The sequence below is a fragment of the Scardinius erythrophthalmus genome (assembly GCF_964197995.2).
Source record: "Scardinius erythrophthalmus genome assembly, chromosome: 7".
Lineage (NCBI taxonomy): Eukaryota > Metazoa > Chordata > Actinopteri > Cypriniformes > Leuciscidae > Scardinius > Scardinius erythrophthalmus.
This window is the reverse complement of record NC_138227.1, coordinates 24,740,193-24,759,801: the sequence shown is the minus strand read 5'-3', so window position 1 is coordinate 24,759,801 and position 19,609 is coordinate 24,740,193. Positions and strand designations below refer to the sequence as shown.

The window sequence follows — 19,609 nt, the reverse complement described above, 5'->3', positions numbered from 1 at the left end:
ATATATATATATATATATATATATATATATATATATATATATATATATATATATATATATATATATATATATATTTAAGTATTTCAAAAACTAAAGATGAGATACCTTGGTACAATCCATATAGAAATAAAAATGTTTAAATTTGAATATAGCACATAACTCTTGAGGTAAAGATGCATTTAGCCTCTTCACCATTTGGAGGCGCTCTCTACAAACCTTTACACATATTGTGTGGCCAATAGCACTGGAAGAGTTATTTATACCTGTTTATGTTGATTTTTCATGTGCTTATGGAATGTAATCGTGGAAAACTGCAGCGTCTTTAGCCGTCTGTGCATATATCCTTGTGAGGACAGACACTGAGTTAAATGACAATGAGTTACAGTGAACGGTTCCTGTAACAAAAAAGCATGAGGAATTTCTTCCTCTGTAGAGACTTATCTGACCTGGATTTGAAGCAGTTCAGCAAACGGATTATGGCTGGTGGCCTTTAAGGATGACATATTGCTACATTCTCTCGGTGGAGCTGGCTGGCACGCTCAGTGGGTGGTATGGCCATGGCAGGAAGCCCAGAGCAATGCCAAAGCCGGGCACTTGACTCCTCATTTCCATGTCAATGGGCCAGTGCTGAGATTTACAATGTGGCCAATTTGCGGCGGTGCAGTTATGGTCCTCGGCCATTCTGTCCACCGTGGAAGATAACAATGATGAGCTGATCTGGTGGGACTGACTCATACCGGCCTAGTTGCCATGACAAGTGTATTTTCTCACGACTGACAGGGCGGAAAGGAGTGTTGTAACTGATGCCGGGTTGTTGAATACCACGAATTCTGTGCAAGGAACACATTCCAAGGGCTGCCACTAGACCAATACCCAGTTTTTTTGTGGCAATCAATTTATTTATTTTTTTTTTATAGAAAAAAGGGGACGTTGGTAACACTATTTGTTATTAAAACTTTTTATTGTTATACACTTACAGTATTTGTTATTAGTTGACATTAATGTATTACGTATCACAAACTAACAATGTATAGTACCTTTACAGCATTTATTATACTAGATTAAAGGGTTAGTTCACCCAAAAATGAAAATTATGTCAATAATGACTCACCCTCATGTCGTTCCAAGCCCGTAAGACCTCGGTTCATCTTCGGAACACAGTTTAAGATATTTTAGATTTAGTCCGAGAGCTTTCTGTTCCTCCATTGAAAGTCAATGGTCCAGAAAGGCAATAAAGACATCATCAAAGTAGTCCATGTGACATCAGTGGCTCAATCTTACAGTTTTTCTCAGTCGCTTTGGTGCATTTCTCACATCACTATTTACATTTGCACAACAGTTAGTTCAACCTCCACAACATTTAGTCATTTGTGCACATCCTAGTAGCAGTTTCTCATTCCTTCCAACAAATTGCAAATGCTTTTGGACATGCATCAATTGCTTTCATACAACTCTCTGCTGTTTTATAACATTATCATTTGCTTATGTCATGTCAGTCAAAATTAACTATACTTGTGAATGCTGAATAGTCATTCCATATAAAACTAATAGTCCTCATTTCATTGCTTGAGTCATTACATACAAAAATATTGAACTAGTTGTCAAAATCTGTCATTTAAAAAAATAAAAATAAAAAAAAAATCCTGAAAAAGTCTCCTAAATTGAACAATTTGCAATTGAGCAAGAGATGATATTCGCTGGGATGTAGATGAAATTATGTGACCAGACAGAGAGGAACGTCTGGATGTGCATGAATGATTACAGTCCTATGTATGTTGTATGTTCAGTTCCAATACAGTATATAGGCCAACTGCAATATTGTGTACAGTTGTGCACAGCTCTACCCAAAGGGAGTTTATGTTTGTTGAAAATAATGGTGTATTTTTTCTTTTGCACAATGCTGTGAACAAATTAGAATTGCAAAGAGCATATGCAGTAAAAATGTGAAACATACATATTCAGTGTCTTGTACTCAGTTACCTCATACATACAGTAATGTGTAATTTTACTGTATTTTTTCAAATGGCTGTGCAAATAGTATTTAGTGCTGTATTGAGCATTTTCAGGTAGTGTCACCAAGATCTGACTTTTATCATTGGAAAACATTCACAGAGTAAACTGTCATAATGAAAACATGACAAAGCCATTTGACTATCTTGTTCATAAACAATGGTGTCAGGACTTTTCATTTTGATGACACTGACACTTTCATTGACATGAATACTTGCTTTTGAGGAATGAGCTATCCATTTTGAGCAAGTGACACGCTTTTGCAGGTTATCAACTAGGTTTTGCAGTTTGTACTAATTGTTTTGAGAACTGCATTAACTGTTGTGCAAATGTAAATAGTGTTATGAGAAATGCACCAAAGCGACTGAGAAAAACTGTAAGTTTATAAAGCGACGAGAATACTTTTTGTGCGCAAAAAGTAAACAAAAATAACAACTTTATTCCACTATTAATTTCCTTCTCTCTGGGCCTCGAGCTATTTCACGTAGTGTTTTTGCGCAGCGCGTCTGTGTTGTACGTCACACGTAGGCTCACTATTGGCCGACGCTGGTCATGTGTGATGCGTGTGACGTACAACACAGACGCGCTACGCAAAAACACTACGTGAACTCACTCGAGGCCCAGAGAGAAGGAAATGAATAGTGGAATAAAGTCGTTATTTTTGTTTACTTTTTGCGCACAAAAAGTATTCTCGTCGCTTGATAAACTTAAGACTGAGCCACTGATGTCACATGGACTACTTTGATGATGTCTGTATTGCCTTTCTGGACATGGACACTATGCCGTACATTGACTTTCAAAAGAAGAACAGAAAGCTCTCGGCCAAAACTAAAATATCTTAAACTGTGTTCCGAAGATGAACGGAGGTCTTACGGGCTTGGAACGACATGAGGGTGAGTCATTAATGACATAATTTTAATTTTTGGGTGAACTAACCCTTTAATATGAATTTGTGCATTATACTAATGCATTTTGATGTTTTAAGTTGCATACATTCCCCATTAGTTAATATAATGAACACACATGAATGAACATTAGTATTTTTTATTAATTAACATTGCTGTAAAAATGCTGTTCATTGTTAGTTTAGGGTACTTAAAGGGATGGTTCGGAGTAATTTCAACCTAGGGTCCTTTGCACCATGACCTCGAGCCAAACACCCCCCCAGAAGCTTTTTTTCCCTTGGTCGAACATTATTAAAGTTAGAGCTTATTTAGAGATATCAGCCGAATGGCTTAGTGCAGGCGCTAATGGATCCAAGGTTGCATCTCGTAAATTACCCCACTAATAATACCCGGAATGGTACCAAACTTCTACAGTAGTACAAATAGGTTCTGTACTCATAAAACGAGACATTGGAAAGTTAAGTAAATCAGGAGTTTATTTAAATAACACTTGCCTGATGGCTTATGCTACCGCTAACCCGGACGTCGAGGTCACTTCTGTGATTTGGGAAAAGCCCGTAAAAGTCCTGGCAGAAAGCGATGCTTAAGGATGTAGTGTAACTACGCCCAGTTCCAGGAATGCACTAATATTTTGTTGGTAGTACCAGTTATTAGTACAACAATTATTAGTTAACACTAAGTTGTCAACACTTCGGAAAAAATTATAAAAAATGCATCGCTTTCTGCCAGGACTTTTAATGGCTTTTCCCAAATCATGTTTGGCTCGAGGTCATGGTGCAAAGGGCCCTAGGTTGAAATTACTCCGAACCATCCCTTTAATGGATTAACGTTTTTGTGGTAACCATGATGCATTTTTTTTCAGTATTCTTTGATGAATAGACAGTTCAAAAGAACAACATTTACCCTCTTGAGTTTGACAAAACTAGATTTGAAATATCTTTTGTAACCTTATAAATGTCTTTACTGCCACTTTTGATCAATGTAATGCATCCTTGCTGAGTGAAATAATTCATTTCTTTCATAAAATCTGAGAGGTAATGTAAGTTGAAACTTATTTTAAAGTGTTGCCGTAAACTCAGAAATCAGACCTTAGCTTTAAAGTCTTAGTGACATTGTTTGTTTAGTCGAACAACATCCTCCTTTATTTTTTGAGAAGACACTAATTGTTTTCACTCAGGACTCATCTGGGGCCATATTTGAGCGTTATAAGCAGCAAATGCATCGTCTTTTGTCAAAGTCAAGAGGGTTAATCGTCCACTGCAGAAGGGCAAGACAGAGCGGCGCTAATGTCTTAAGAGGGAACAAGACAGCCTTCTCATTAGCAGTGTTACTAAGTAATGTGTTACAATATTGCGTTACTCCCTAAAAAAAGTAACTAATAAATGCAGCTTTGGAAAGCATAAGAGACTTCTTTCAAAAACATTAAAAAAACGTACTGACCCCACATTTTTGAACTGTAGTGCATTATTTAAAACTGTCCTAAGGCTGATTCTGTTGTGTCTCTTTGTCCGGTCTCTGAAGGAATGTCATCATCTTGAGTCTAATTTGTTAAGGGTCTTACCATGGCCACATTCCTTGAGATTTTATGTGCCTTTTATGCTGCCCCCCTTTTCAACTAAACCATGTATTTCTGCTGCCTGAGACAAGCCACGACAGTCGTCAATAGCATCATTGTGTGTGGATGAGAGGGAGCTGTAATCTCTGCCTTGGGGCTTCAGATCCCAAGAAAGACTTGAGCGTTTCCGCCTGCTGTGTCTCCCGTGCTGTGACGTTACTGTTAAATGTTCCTCACAGTTCATCCTTGCCTTCTTCCTGCTCCTCTGGCCCCTCCACTTCCTGTTGGTAAAGGGGCAACCCTGTTGATTTACGGCTTGGTGAGTGAGGTAGGTGAGGGTAATTTATAGCCCAGGAACCCTCTGCTGTGTCTGAGCTGGATGGGACAGTCTATTTATACTCTTTGGCAGGGGTGACTGGGGAGTAGTGAAAGTAGCTCTGGAGAGAAAGGAGAGGAATACCATACAGCTATGTTTGGACAACAATGGCAGCTGGGTTGCTCGCTAGTATTGGTTCAAATGTGGAACATTTGGCCCTCAGTGCTATTTACAGCACAAAGGAGACTGATGTCTCAGACACAACACCTTCTAAATCTATCTATCTATCTATCTATCTATCTATCTATCTATCTATCTATCTATCTATCTATCTATCTATCTATCTATCTATCTATCTATCTATCTATCTATCTATCTATCTATCTATCTATCTATCTATCTATCTATCTATCTATCTATCTATCTATCTATCTATCTATCTATCTATCTATCTATCCATCCATCTATCTGTTTGTCTACCTATCTATCTGTCTGTCTGTCTGTCTGTCCATTTAATTTGTTCCATCCATCCATCCATCCATCCATCCATCCATCCATCCATCCATCCATCCATCCATCCATCCATCCATCCATCCATCCATCCATCCATCCATCCATCCATCCATCCATCCATCCATCCATCCATCCATCCATCCATCCATCCATCCATCCATCCATCCATCCATCCATCCATCCATCCATCCATCCATCCATCCATCCATCCATCCATCCATCCGATTTCTCAAACTGAAATCTCAATAAATCTCAGTATTGACTCGAACATTTCTCATCAAAATTCAAGTCAGAATTTTAATTTTTTAGTTCTGTCCTCTTACCGGATTTCAACAGTAGTCTTATTTGTTTCTGACTTATTTGTCTCCGTAGGAGAAACACGCAAGACAGAAGATACTGAAACAAAACAACTGAAAACTCCATCAAGTCTAAGCATTACAGTTTTTCTCAGTCGCTTTGGTGCATTTCTCACATCACTATTTACATTTGCACAACAGATAATGCAGTTTTCAAAACAATTAGTACAAACTGCAAAACCTAGTTGATAACCTGCAAAAGCGTGTCACTTGCTCAAAATGGATAGCTCATTCCTCAAAAGCAAGTATTCATGTCAATGAAAGTGTCAGTGTCATCAAAATGAAAAGTCCTGACACCATTGTTTATGAACAAGATAGTCAAATGGCTTTGTCATGTTTTCATTATGACAGTTTACTCTGTAAATGTTTTCCAATGCAAAAAAGTCAGATCTTGGTGACACTACCTGGAAATGCTCAAGACAGCACTATATACTATTTGCACAGCCATTTGAAAAATACAGTAAAGTTACTCATTACTGTATTTAGTGAGGTAACTGAGTACAAGACACTGAATATGTATGTTTCACATTTTTACTGCATATGCTCTTTGCAATTCTAATTTGTTCACAGCATTGTGCAAAAGAAAAAATACACCATTATTTACAACAAACATAAACTCCCTTTGGGTAGAGCTGTGCACAACTGTAAACAATATTGCAGTACATATTGGAACTGAACATACAGCATACATAGTACTGTAATCATTCATGCACATCCAGACGTTCCTCATCAGTGAAAGCTGAGATTCACCTGAGAGAAATTGTTCAATTTAGGAGACATTTTCAGGAAAAAAAAGATAAAAAAAAAATGTGTAAAATTTGCTTGACAGATTTTGACGACTACTTCAACATTTTTGTATGTAATGACTCAAGCAACGAAATGAGGACTATTAGTTTTATATGGAATGACTATTCACCATTCACAAGTATAGTTAATTTTGACTGACATGACATAAGCAAATGATAATGTTATAAAACAGCAGAGAGTTGTATGAAAGCAATTGATGCATGTCCAAAAGCATTTGCAATTTGTTGGAAGGAATGAGAAACTGCTACTATGATGTGCACAAATGACTAAATGTTGTGGAGGTTGAACTAACTGTTGTGCAAATGTAAATAGTGATGTGAGAAATGCACCAAAGCGACTGAGAAAAACTGTAACATTTTTCTCTGGGAAAACACTTGTTGGCCCGGTTCTGTGTTTTCATCCACAGTATAGTTCAGTGTGACTTTGAAACCTCTGAAATCTGTGCTGGCTCATCAAGTTGGTTATTTTTGGCTCTGTACATCAAGGAAAAACAGACCCTTGACTGAATGGCCGAGTCTAATGTAATGACTCTGCCTAATCAGTTTTATCTCCAGTGCTTATTTTTCTGTGATGTCCCACACTGTCTCTTCTGTGTACATGCAGGAGTCTCCCCAGGTCCTGTCTCCATGGTCTGAATCTATGACCCAGCTAATACAGAGATTAGATCAGCTCAATCTGGATATAGAGGAAGCGCTCAGTGCTGGCTCCTCCCCCTCCGACACACCCAACACCGCCCGGAGACACACCGCTAATGACAGAGCATTCCAGCAGGTCACTCTTATTTTCTTTCTTATCAAATATAATGTAATAATAGTTTGTTGATTAGTCGGTATTTCTTGGTAAATATGTTTGTTTTCACTTTCACCTTTAAACAGGCAGAGTCTTTTCATCATCTGGATTTTATCTGAATATCAGTGTGATCTCTATTCTATTCGATTTGATTCGATTCTGTTCTATTTGATATTATTTGATTGATTCATACTTGTGTGTGTAGATAACTGATAAGAATTCAGTCAGAAGAGTATGTTGTCTGATATTGCTTGATGTGCCAGTGCATGGTGTCTGCCTGTGACATGGGTCACATAGAATGTTCTGCGAGCTGGCAGAGAGTAGACCAGACTGGTGACGCTGACACAGAGGTCCATTGTCTTGGGAGCTTGCCATGGGGAACTTTCAATGCAAGTAAAAAAAAAAAAAACTCATGCAAGCTTGCGACATAACTACCCTGTAGCAAGGGTTCACAGAAAGACAAAAGTGCCTTTTGGTTCCTCAAGACAACGATGTTTTGTGCTTGGGGTCTGTTGTTCTGTTTATATCACTATGTCCATTAGGGGTGGTTAGCAGAATGACATGATGGGTTTCAGAGCTCTCACAACAACCGTTCCTGGTTTTTAACAAGAGACAAGATTTCCCTTTGCATGCTGTTCCGGAACAACAAGTTATCTCAAGTTCTTCCATTTTCTATAGTTTTTGGGCTCTTTAAAATGTTCTGTTGAGTTTGTGTCTGCCTGTGTAAGTCTCGGATACTGACTGCTTCTCTATCCATCTCAAGAGATCATCCGTTCCAGACAAAGTGTGTCCCATCCCATGCTAAAAGTTGTTGTGCTGTCATTGCAGAGCGGAGCTGTGGGGGTGAACCAGTCCCTCAAGTGGAACAACATGGCCAGAAGATCCGACATGAGGGAACGGCACTGCCAAGAGAGACTTGTGGGAGCCACTTCCTCTCTGGGGAGATCACATGGTAAAAAGACAGAGGTGAGCATTTGAACTTACTCAACTCAAAAAGTTTTTAGGCACTCAAAAAAAAAAAAAGTTACACTTAAAAATATCTGAATGTCTATATGTAGCAAAATATTGAAGCCAACTGGCATCTAATTTAGCAGAACAGAGCAAACCATTAAAAGAAAAAAAAGTTTGTGGTTAGTGGTTGTCATATTGATGGAACTGATTTAGAACTCAGGAATCTTATATTTCTATTATCTGATTTGGCTTCATGTGATCAGTTGCTTAGCTTTTCTCTATGAAGTCTTTTTTTTTTTTTTTTTTTTTTTAAATAAAGACACTGTGTGTCTGTGACCAGGGCACATGTTCATTCCAAGAAGTTTCTGGGGTTGAAGTTTGATGGCCTAGGATTGCATTTCTAATGGATTTTCAGCATTAGTGGAACTGAATTAAATAGGTTTTCCCCTCGCTAATCCAAACAGGATTCCCCCTTAGTCTGGAGAATTGAATTAATGAATTCAGAGCGACACCAAAGGAAGTCTTTCAGTGGGCCATTTAAGGCCATCACATCTTGTTTGGATTCCAAACCAGTGTAGCTTAGCTTAACCGGTGATTTGAAAACCCCTAAACACGTTTAATGATGATATTTCTGATAGTTATTGCAATGTGCCTTGTGTTTTTCGGTTTTGATTCGTCAAGACCAATATGTTTGCTACATTTAATATATTTAAAGTACGCAGCTCGTCTGTTGTTAAGGTAAGGGTTTGTTTCCAGTTGTACATTTGTAACTGGACAAGGCATTTCTCAAACAGAAATTTCTGAGGTCTGTACGTGTCCTGCTGTTTAGTGCAAGCACAGAGAGATCTGACAACTGAGCAATTTACGAGTTTGGGGCTCGTGTGAAAGATACTGAAAGGAATGTTCTATCATTCTGGAAACAAATCCGACATGCAAAGGATGGAAAATAAGACTCTTCACGGACGATCACCGCAGCTGATTTACAGCTGTCTTAGTCCAGCTTCAGATCGACCGCAATTTATGGTGGACTTTGTGGACTTTTGTCTCAAGCCACCCTTGCCTATAGCGAAGACAGAGAAAACAAGCAATCGCCAGCTCTTCCTTTAAGCTCATCATGAATATTTTTCATTTCAAAGGCACGCACTCCCTTGCATTGTTCCCAAAACAATATCCGATGAGCAACAGTGGGTTTAAATGAGCACAATATCTGTGGGAATTCGGTCCTTTTCCGTCCGGCTGGAGAACTGGGCCAGATGTGTTTGTTTAATCTCCGCATAGCTGAAACAGCACTGGTACTTTCTGTGGTCCGTGCATGGGAACCCCGCTAAAGGCCTCTGGCATGGGGATCTGGGAGGTGAGCGTGTTTATTAGAGTGTGTGAGAGCGCTGGAGAGAGAGAGTTAAAGAGGGTAATTGGATTGGAGGGGGTAATAGAATGATTTGGCTTTGTGCACTCTGACAAAATGAAGTCTTGAGGTTCTTGGAGAAGATTAGGAGGTCAAAAGCTCCAGAGGCATGTGGAGGCCTTCAGTCCAGTGGAATGAATGTTGGCCACCCTCATGTAGATAACAAATCCACATTTTGAAAGCTCCCTTGGCATTTTACCAAATGTCTTCTAACATTAACACAATTTGTGATTCTCACCAAGCCTGTTATCCTCATTCAACTCTTGTTGTCTTTACCAAGTCATGAAGAAGGTGTCCTGCAGTCACACAGCTGACCGGCCTTGAAGGTCTACAGTTTTAATATCCATTGCTATCAGGGTTGGCTACCTTTTACCATAATTTGTGAGTTGGAATTTGATTAACAATATATAATAATAATAATATAATAATTATAACAATTCGTTACATTTATATAGCGCTTTTCTGGGTGCTCAAAGTGCTTTACAGCTTTATATATATATATAAAACAAATATTATAAATAATAATAGTTGATTATGTACTAATCATATTATTCAAGATTTCATGATTTTTTTTTTCTGTTCTTGCAAGGACGTACCTGTCAAACAATCTTCAGTTTTAATTCTATTTCATTTTATTAAAATTTAAATTCAATTCAAATTCAGGTCTGAAAGGCAAACAGCCCAAGTCTCCATCCAACTTCTCTCTACTCTCATGCTCACTGTGACGTACATCAACACAGACTTGTATTATTTCTGGCTAAAGTTTGGTTGGCAGCTTTTGAATTTTTTTTAACACCAGTTGTTGGAAGGGGAAAAGCTAGCCTGTCCGGTGAAAGACATATCAGCTACTTTGAAACTGTTCATGAATCAACACTGAGAGAATGTTTATGTTGATATAGTCAGTGTTACGAGGAAGCTGTACGTCATGAATATGACTCACAAGGATCCGGGCCAATGTAGCCCATCTATTTATTAGTGCAATAACATCAACCACTGTGAAAGAGGTTGTTTCAGTCAATCACGTCACTACTACACCACACCATACGGTTGACGCCATCATAAAATCTTTTAAAGAAAACATACGTCTCAGAATGCTTGTTAACTTGGAACCAGCGTTTATTTAAGATGTTGTAAGCCCCTGTTTTAATGTAACTTCCATACTGTAAAGAACCCACTCTGGAGGCTCAGCCATATTTTACATTACATTCACATTTATGCATTTAGCAGATGCTTTTATCCAAAGCGAAAAATGGAACAAAAGCAATTTGCTGACAGACTTTTTTCATCATTTTAAAGTGAGAGTTTACCCCGAAATTAAAACTGTCATCATTACTCACCTTCATGTCTTTCCAAACTCTGACTTTATTGCTTCTGAGATATTTTTGTTTGTTTATTTGTTTGTCCATACAATGGAAGTCAGTGGGGTCCAAATTTGTTTTCATCCCCTTAATTTGCTTAATTATGTGTTGGAGACTTGCTCAGAATTGATAAACATATGTGTGAACTCTCAAATGCTTTGGCAAAATGCTTCTCTACTGCCTCTAACCTATTCCTCACCCTCGATCTATTGTTGTAAAAGTTTGGAGGTGGTGGTGAGAGATGGGAAGCTGAGTCTTCTCCATCCATCTGTGTGGAGGGTCCACGTCGGCTCTCTAACTCCCTGCAGGGTCCTTGGTTGGGGCAGGAGAGGGGAGCCAAGCGGCTCAATAGGATGAAGATAGATTACGGGGCCAAGTGCAACTCAGGAGGCCAGGATTTGTTCTGCTCCAGCAGAGGTTAAATCTCAGTTTGGGACGTTGGGTGAGGAGCGACCCTGCAAAGTGTCAAAATACGGCTGAGTTGAGAGGTCAATGCTGTGAGCTTTTGCTCTTTTTCTTTTCCTCTCACTTTTGTTGGACTCTTTTAATTCCTCGTGAATCTGCATGAGCTGGGAGTTACATTTTTTTCACTATGAGAACTTTTCCACGTCTGACTTCAAGGTATATTTCACCTCAAAATGAAAATTGTTTTTTATTTGTTCTGTTGAAGTTTAGCAGAATATCCTAGCTTGGAACAACATGAGGGTGAGCTATTTCTTTAACTAGAAATGATATACTAGTTACTAGATATGTTGATAGAGTCGGAATCCATTTTAAACTGACTCTATCAACATATCTTTAGACATGTGACCTCACATACTCTCATTGAAAACAATCATAACATCCTTCTCAAAGATAAAGATTCCCAAAACATTTGCTCATCAGGGTTTGTGAATATAGCAGCATGTATGCCGTCAGTGTGCTAGTTCACATTTCCTGTGACAGAAAAGAGAATGCTTTATGTAAACACCATCCAATGACCTGTGATTCCTCTGAAGGTTCAACGGGCAGTCATTGAAGATTGAGGTTACAACTCCAATTGTTTAGTTGTAATATGTAATTACAAACATATATATATATATATATATATATATATGTTTGTGTGTGTGTGTATATTTATAATGGTATCTAATTTATTCATATTTAAAAAACATATAATGAAAACATTTAATGGCTATCAATAGAGAAAGATTCTTTTGGGACCAGATGGTGTAGTTTTGATTTTAGTTGCACTTCCTGTTGGCCAGACTTATACGTGTGTGGAACCTGTGCATGAAATGCACTTACATTTACCCACGTACACATCTTTGCAATGATGCATAGACCTTTCACCACCACTAGCCTTGAGAGGCATTCTGGCAAAGAGCCTAGAAGCAGAACAGCTCTCAAAGCGGGTTTTAACATATACAGCACTTTCAGAAGCAGCAACATGAGGTGCTTATTCAACTCCCCGTGTTTCCTTTAAAAGCAGGACTAATTCAGCAATAGGTTTGATCCTACATTATCCTTCCTTTTTAAGTCATCTTTCATTTCCTCAAGAACTCAACCCTGCTTCTTTTGTTTCCTTTGCAGAAAACAGGCACATGCTTGTGCAAAAGATGGGCTTTATTAAGCCGATATACTGTCCGCGTACACATTTACAGCATGCGCAGACTCCAAATTAAACACATACGCAACCTCAGATAAGTCTTGCCCGCAACATCACCCGTGACATACTCCTTCTTTTCTCCCGCTGCTTAGCTGTGCATTTCACCAAGGCAGTTTCTGTCATAACACACAACCAAGACCCCGTGTCATGCTAGCCGCATTTCTTTGACATTCTCTAGATGTCAACTTCAAAAAAATACCACCAACTCAGCCGCCCACCTCAGCTTGCAAGATGGATGGTCCACAGCCTGATAGCCCAAACAGACCGTCCATCAGAACAGCAACAAACGTATAAAAACAACAGGCCTGATTGGAAAAAAAGCTGAAACGTGGTGGATAACGCAGGAACTAGATGGAACATATTCCAGCGGGTTGAGCGAGGCTTAAGAGAAGACCTAAATATAGAAACGTTGTCCTGCTGCAGGGGGTTTCATGGAATGTAAGATGGATGAGGCTTTTCTCGCGGGACCACATCTGGCCCACCCGAGCCCTCTGGGGTCACTTTGAAGTGGATGCCGTCAGGGCTTTTTTTGTACTTTACAGCGCGTACTTTTTGTCTTATCCTTCTATTTTTTATTTTTCTCTTTGTCTTATATTCTCTGTCATTTTAAACCCCTAAATTGTTCTTAGCCTCTTTGTTTTCCACGTGCCACTTGGTTTATGACTTATAAATAAGGATATTGTGTGCACATTGCAAAGCATTTTAGAATGGTAATTTTGATCTTATTTACTTTCTTAATACAGATTCTTGGTGTTGTGTATTTTTTGTTTGTTTCTGTATTTTTTTTTTCATCTTCTCCAAAACACCTTTTCATGGTTTCATCTGATGGTTGACGTCACTAATCTTATTAACTATCATATACTGACCGCTTTTCCTGAATTAGTCCATTTTAGATGGAGACAATCTTTGAAAAGGGTTGCGCCATTGCATGTTGACTTTAAATGAGTCGGTTTTGGCCGGTCAGCATCAGCTCCACATGGAACATGTGTGTAATATCAAACATGTATTTTGAATCTCCAGTCCGATGAATATTATGATAGACGTTAGTCATCCATGCCAAATAAAACCACTAAAAATGAACTATAGGGGAATCCCAGACATACAAAAATACGAATTGAACTTCAGGGGTTGTTATTCAGTGAGATCCAAAATCTCCCAACAGCTCATAATTCAGATTCAGCCCAAATGATGTTTGTGCAAACTTTATGTATTGGTACCCTTGCCTCTGGAAATTATGGCGTCTATTTTCTTTTTGCTGTGTTTGGGATCTTGTATCTCATTCCAAGCCGATGCAGTGTAACTTGCACAGTTACTTTTCCTGAGTTTCCCCTCAGGCATTATTATTTTACATCTGTCTATCCATCCATTATTTCTGACTGAGAAATGATTATACTTGTAATCCTGACATCCTTCATCATTCACACTCAGGAATCCTACAGTTCCAAGAAAATTACATAGTATATCCCAGGAAGGCGCTCATTAATATATAGACCACGTGTCAAAACAACTTCCTTCTTCCTTCATTGTTCTTTTCATTCGCGTTGTGATCTGTTTTCTTGTATTTGATTGTGTTGTTTTCTTGTTATGTGAAGGTCTTGGCCTTGCATTTCTTGTTCATTTTGCTGTCAGGTTGAATGATTGATGTGTGGATATTTCAGCGTTGTACCTTTTGCATCCAGATCTTTTTTTGTAAGGCAGGCTCTTCCTAAAGCTGGTCATCATTCATTTGACGCTTAATTACATGTCATGTAACCATCATTTGTGTCAGTGACAATTACTACTTTGAAACACAGCAAGACTTTACTCCAGTGCAGACTCTTTCTTCCAAGAATTCATAGTAATCCTCAGCAAACTTGTTATGAAAGGCGACATTCCAGTAAGCAGCCCAGTAGTCTTGTCAGAAATAACATGTAATATACATACCTTGAAATGGTCTCGCTTTACAGTTTTTCACGCACTGTTTAAGCTGTTTTATGAGAGTAACACCCTCGGTTGTGCTTGCGTTTGAATGCCATAACTCTTTGAGATGTGTGGTGAAAATTCAACCCCTCATTGCAAAATCTCACAGCCTATAAGCAACCATGACATCATCCATCATTTCCCCTCTTTCCGCTGTGTTTTTCAGACCCAGATCTCATTAAACCGAGGCAGAGGGCCCCAGTGTACATTTACAGCTGAGGGAATACTCGAGCAATGATCAACAGACACTTCAAACAGCTTCTTAATGTGTTGAATTACATTCAAATTACTGGTGTTGTGTTGGTTGCTGTGATTCCAGACAACATATCTGCTTTCTTTCAATGTAAAACGGTCCTAACTTTTAGAGACCCTGCAAAACATCTTTTTTTTTATATATCATTGTTGTGTTTAGTAGAAATCTACTGCCTCTGCTACTGAAATTATCTATTCATCCGAGTCTTTTTACTCAGACAAGGAGGGAAAAAAGTTGGTGAGCGAATTTGAGTCAGTCTTGAAAAATTTGACAGTACCTATCGAGTCACAGGATTTTCATTTTGTGGACACCTCTAGATATATCTATATAAATTCAAATACAGCTATATGCAATATAGTGGCTTCAGCTGAACAACAGAATGCTAAATTGCTTTTGTTAATGTCTTTAATATCGCTCAATGTAAGTTAAATGTTAGTTATTATATTATGTATGTATACTAATAATTAATATTTAATTTATATTGAGAGATATTAGCAAAAACATTCAGCTTGACACTTAATTATAAAATATATTGTTGATATTTATTTTAGTGCTGTCAAATCGATTAATCGCACAACATAAAAGTTTGTAAATATATAATATGTATGTGTATATGTATGTATGTGTGTGTATATGTATATGTATGTGTACCGGTATGTATGTATGTATGTATATATATATACAGACTTTTATGTTAGGTGCGATTAATCACGATTAATCGATTTGACAGCACTAATTTATATTTAATTAATATTAATTGTAATTTTATTATCATATCATATATTTAGATTATTTTATCGGCCACACCCCCAAACATTTGATTAGCATGTATTGTCTTATAATAAACTTGCTAAATTAAATAGTGCTGGGTCTCAGGTGGAAAAGTTGCATTTTGAAAGTACCGTGATAAGTCCCTTTCACATGGTACATGTTACCTGAGCATAGTAGCAGAAAGGTGATACTAAAAAACAGGTTTCTCATGGATTACAGCTGGAATGTTGGACACGACATCTTTCTAAACAGGTAGAACTTTCTCTCTTGCCTGGGCAAGAGCACTGTAAATCATAGTGACCCAGGTCAGCGTAGCGTTCAGCAGATCCGTGGGAGGAAATTCAATGGTCAGGTGTTGATTTTATCCACAGTGGGAGAGGAGCAATACTTCAGGGCCTTTGTTTTGATATTCCATGAGACAGTTTTATATGATATGGTTACTGCTAAAATGTTATGAAAATATTAACTCAACCTTGATTCTTGTTTTAACAGATTTCATGTTTTGTTTTCAGATGTCCATCAAGAAGAGGCATGGCGGTGTGGGTGAGTACACATTTTCCTTTATTTCTCAAACTGCGCTGACAACAAGAAGTGTTTGGATGAAATGGGCAGAGTAATGAATTTATCAGACTGGGCTAAATGCATTTGATATTGTTCGCTCCTTGGCGATGTGAAAGGGTCTCTTTGAATGTAATTTCTGAAAGTTATAACTTGTTTCCAATGTTCTTAGATTACGATATTGTGGCTATGTGCACACTGTCAGTTTTTGGGATTGACATTTACTCACAGATGTGAGTCTCGAAATGTCCCGTTCACACCTTAACTTAAAGTAGTATTTCGATAAAACTGAGGCGTCTTATCACTTTTGACATGCCAAGAGTCCAATCGAGCTCCAAGTTCATCCATCAAATCTTCAATAACCGGCAACTTTTATATCTAGTGCATTTGAGTCGTGCTGCTCGTGTGTAGAACACAAAACTAACATGAGCAGCTCCAGTGGAAAATAGTGACTGGATCTAAAACCTTCAGATGACACACAGCTCATATCTACAGTTAGTCGCTGTAACCACACATGAAAACCCGCACCACACGGGTAAACACATGTTTGAGCAGCGCAGAATGGCTCTCTCGCACTGTATGATGTGACAGAAAACTATTTGTCCAGTCCGGTTCCGTTTACACAATGTGGGTTTTCCAAGAATGTGGTTGTGAGTCCTGAAAATGTACAGGTGTTAGTTTGGTTATAGAATGAGGTTGTCACTCCCGTAAATAACTGAACTGTGTGTGAATGTAACCGTATTAAGGACTCAAATACAGGACGGGCAACTGTGTAAACATGGCCTATGTCCTACATCTTTGCTCTAATCAGTAAAGAGACGTTCACTGATTAGAACGGCTCATTGTGAGGCTTTGTAATACTTTAACAGGGTGTATCTGGTTTTTAGTGAGAGGTTGTCTGAATTGCTCCTTAATGTAATTAAATGCAATCGTGAGACAGCTCAATCATTCTAGTCCTCTGTTCTCGAACTGCACCCAGAGCTTGTCCCCAGATTTGCCCAGAGTGTGACTAATTCAAGAATGAAACAAGATTCTTGTTGTGTTATCCTTGACTGGAATGGGCTTTCCTTTAATCTTGACTGATATCACAGTTTGAAATCTCTGAAATTGAATCTCACATTTCTAATATTCTCGGGACGTGTTTTGCTGTGGGAATTTGCGAACTGTATTTACAAGTTAATTAAGCTATATTATATATTAAAGTTGTTATGGACTTTGAATTTACAGGATAGGAAGAAGAGCTTGGAATGTTGAGGAGAAATATGAAAAATTTGATCAAGGACATGACGCAAGCCAGACTTGAACTTGTATCGCCGTGAGCATGTGGCCTACTGTGCTACGGCCCTGATAAAACAGAAGGAAGGAAAGAAAGAAATACATAAAGAAATATGGAAGGAAGGAAGGAAGGAAGGGAGAAAAGAAAAATTAAAGGAAGGGAGGAAGAGGAAGAAACGAAAACAGAAGGAAGGTAAAAAGAAAGAGAAAATAAGGAATGAAGGAATACAGAAGGAAGGAAGGAAGGAAGGAAGGAAGGAAGGAAGGAAGGAAGGAAGGAAGGAAGGAAGGAAGGAAGGAAGGAAGGAAGGAAGGAAGGAAGGAAGGAAGGAAGGAAGGAAGGAAGGAAGGAAGGAAGGAAGGAAGGAAGGAAGGAAGGAAGGAAGGAAGGAAGGAAGGAAGGAAGGAAGGAAGGAAGGAAGGAAGGAAAAAAATGAAAGGAAGGGAGGAAGAGGAAGGAAGGAAGGAAAAAAATGAAAGGAAGGGAGGAAGAGGAAGGAAGGAAGGAAAACAGAAGGAAGGAAAGAAGAAAGGGAGAAAAGAAGGAAGGAAGGAATACAGAAGGAATGAAGGAATACAGAAGGATGTAAGGAAGGAAGGAAAGGAATACAGAAGGACGGAAAAAAAGGAATACGGAAGGAAAGGAATACAGAAGAAAGGGAATGAAGGAAAGAAGAAAGGGAGAAAAGAAGGAAGGAAGGAATACATAAGGAATGAAGGAATACAGAAGGATGTAAGGAAGGAAGGAAAGGAATACAGAAGGACAGAAAAAAGGAATACGGAAGGAAAGGAGTACAGAAGGACGGAAAAAAGGATTACGGAAGGAAAGGAATACAGAAGGAAGGGAATGAGGGAAAGAAGAAAGGGAGAAAAGAAGGAAGGAATACAGAAAGAAGTAAGTAATACAGAAGGAAGAAAGGAAAAGAATACAAAAGGAAGGAAGGGCAGAAAGGAATACAGAAGGAAGGAAGGAAGGAAGGAAGGAAAGAATAAAAGAAATACAAAAGAAAGAAATACAAAAGAAAGAAAGAAAGAAAGAAAGAAAGAAAGAAAGAAAGAAAGAAAGAAAGAAAGAAAGAAAGAAAGAAAGAAAGAAAGAAAGAAAGAAAGAAAGAAAAAGAATGACAAGGAAACAAAATGGAAAGAAAGAAAACAAGTGACAGGATATTCAGGAAAAAAATTGAATAATGGAAAGAAATACATAAAGAAGGAAGGAAAGAAAAAGAAAGATAAAACGACGGAAAAATGAAAAACAGGAGGAAGGAAGAAAAGAAAGGAGGGGAAAGAAGGAAAGTAAATAAGCACTTGTCTTGTGGTGCAGCTGTAGTGTGACAGACACAGACAGGTGCTCTTCTGTTACTGTGTGGAGAATGTGGGAGACGGAGACCCTCATTTACAGCCCTATTTCTGTGAGACCCAGTTAAAGTTAGGAGGGCGTAGCAGAGCATTGTTAATGTTACGCTGAGAAGAACTGGTTGACTTGGCTTAATGTGGCATTTTAATTTTAATTCCTTACTTTTCCAAATCAGTTTCAGCTTTAGTTTAAATGGTCTGTCCACTCTGGATTCCACCGTCACTTTTATTTAGTCTAACAACTAGCCATGTGTCCTCGATTGGATAGCCATGCTAACAGTAATAACAATGATGATGCTATAAAAGAGAAGCGTAGAGTTAAGGGCACATGTGGTGTAGTATTTCCCCTCTGGTATTTTACTGCAGGGTGATGATGTCACCGTGCTGCAGATCCAGATAATGGACTGCACACTTCGTTACAGTGACAGTCTCCAGAAAACACTGGAGCGTTTAATGATGACTTCTAAAATCAAAACATGTTATTTCATTCAGATCACTGTAAGGGCTGTTATTTAAAGCTCTGTGTTGTGTAATTGATTAGGGTTAAAGATTATGCTGTGGGGCAATAAGGAAGAAATAGGTTTTAGTGGCTATAAAATTCTGTCCTGCAACCTTTAAGAGGAAACCTAACCTGTCTTTTTTTGCCGTTTGATTCGGTTGATACCACACAAACCAAAATCGCATCAAAGCAGGATAGTTCATGTTTTAGATTAGCCGGATAGATAATGAGAGACTTTGGGAGATAGACAAAAAAAAAAAAAGAAGAAATGAGAGGTTGTTGGGTCACTGTTTGGGTGTCCTGCTCACATGTGAGCCACCTGTTCCAC

General features: G+C 38.4%; 1 protein-coding gene across 3 annotated transcripts in view; it reads left to right on the top strand.

The window, feature by feature from the left end:
• stard13b (StAR related lipid transfer domain containing 13b) overlaps positions 1-19,609 on the top strand; it is a gene marked incomplete at its 5' end in the record, with an annotated part of 88,341 nt that overhangs the window by 10,466 nt on the left and 58,266 nt on the right. For 2 of the 3 annotated variants that reach the window (XM_081370309.1, XM_081370310.1), the window contains 3 exons: positions 7,066-7,233; positions 8,080-8,217; positions 16,109-16,139. In XM_081370309.1, the coding sequence (XP_081226435.1) occupies positions 7,066-7,233; positions 8,080-8,217; positions 16,109-16,139 (337 nt within the window). Of the gene's footprint in view, positions 1-7,065; positions 7,234-7,896; positions 7,975-8,079; positions 8,218-16,108; positions 16,140-19,609 lie in introns of those variants that run through there. The other variant, XM_081370311.1, reaches the window with a different exon arrangement.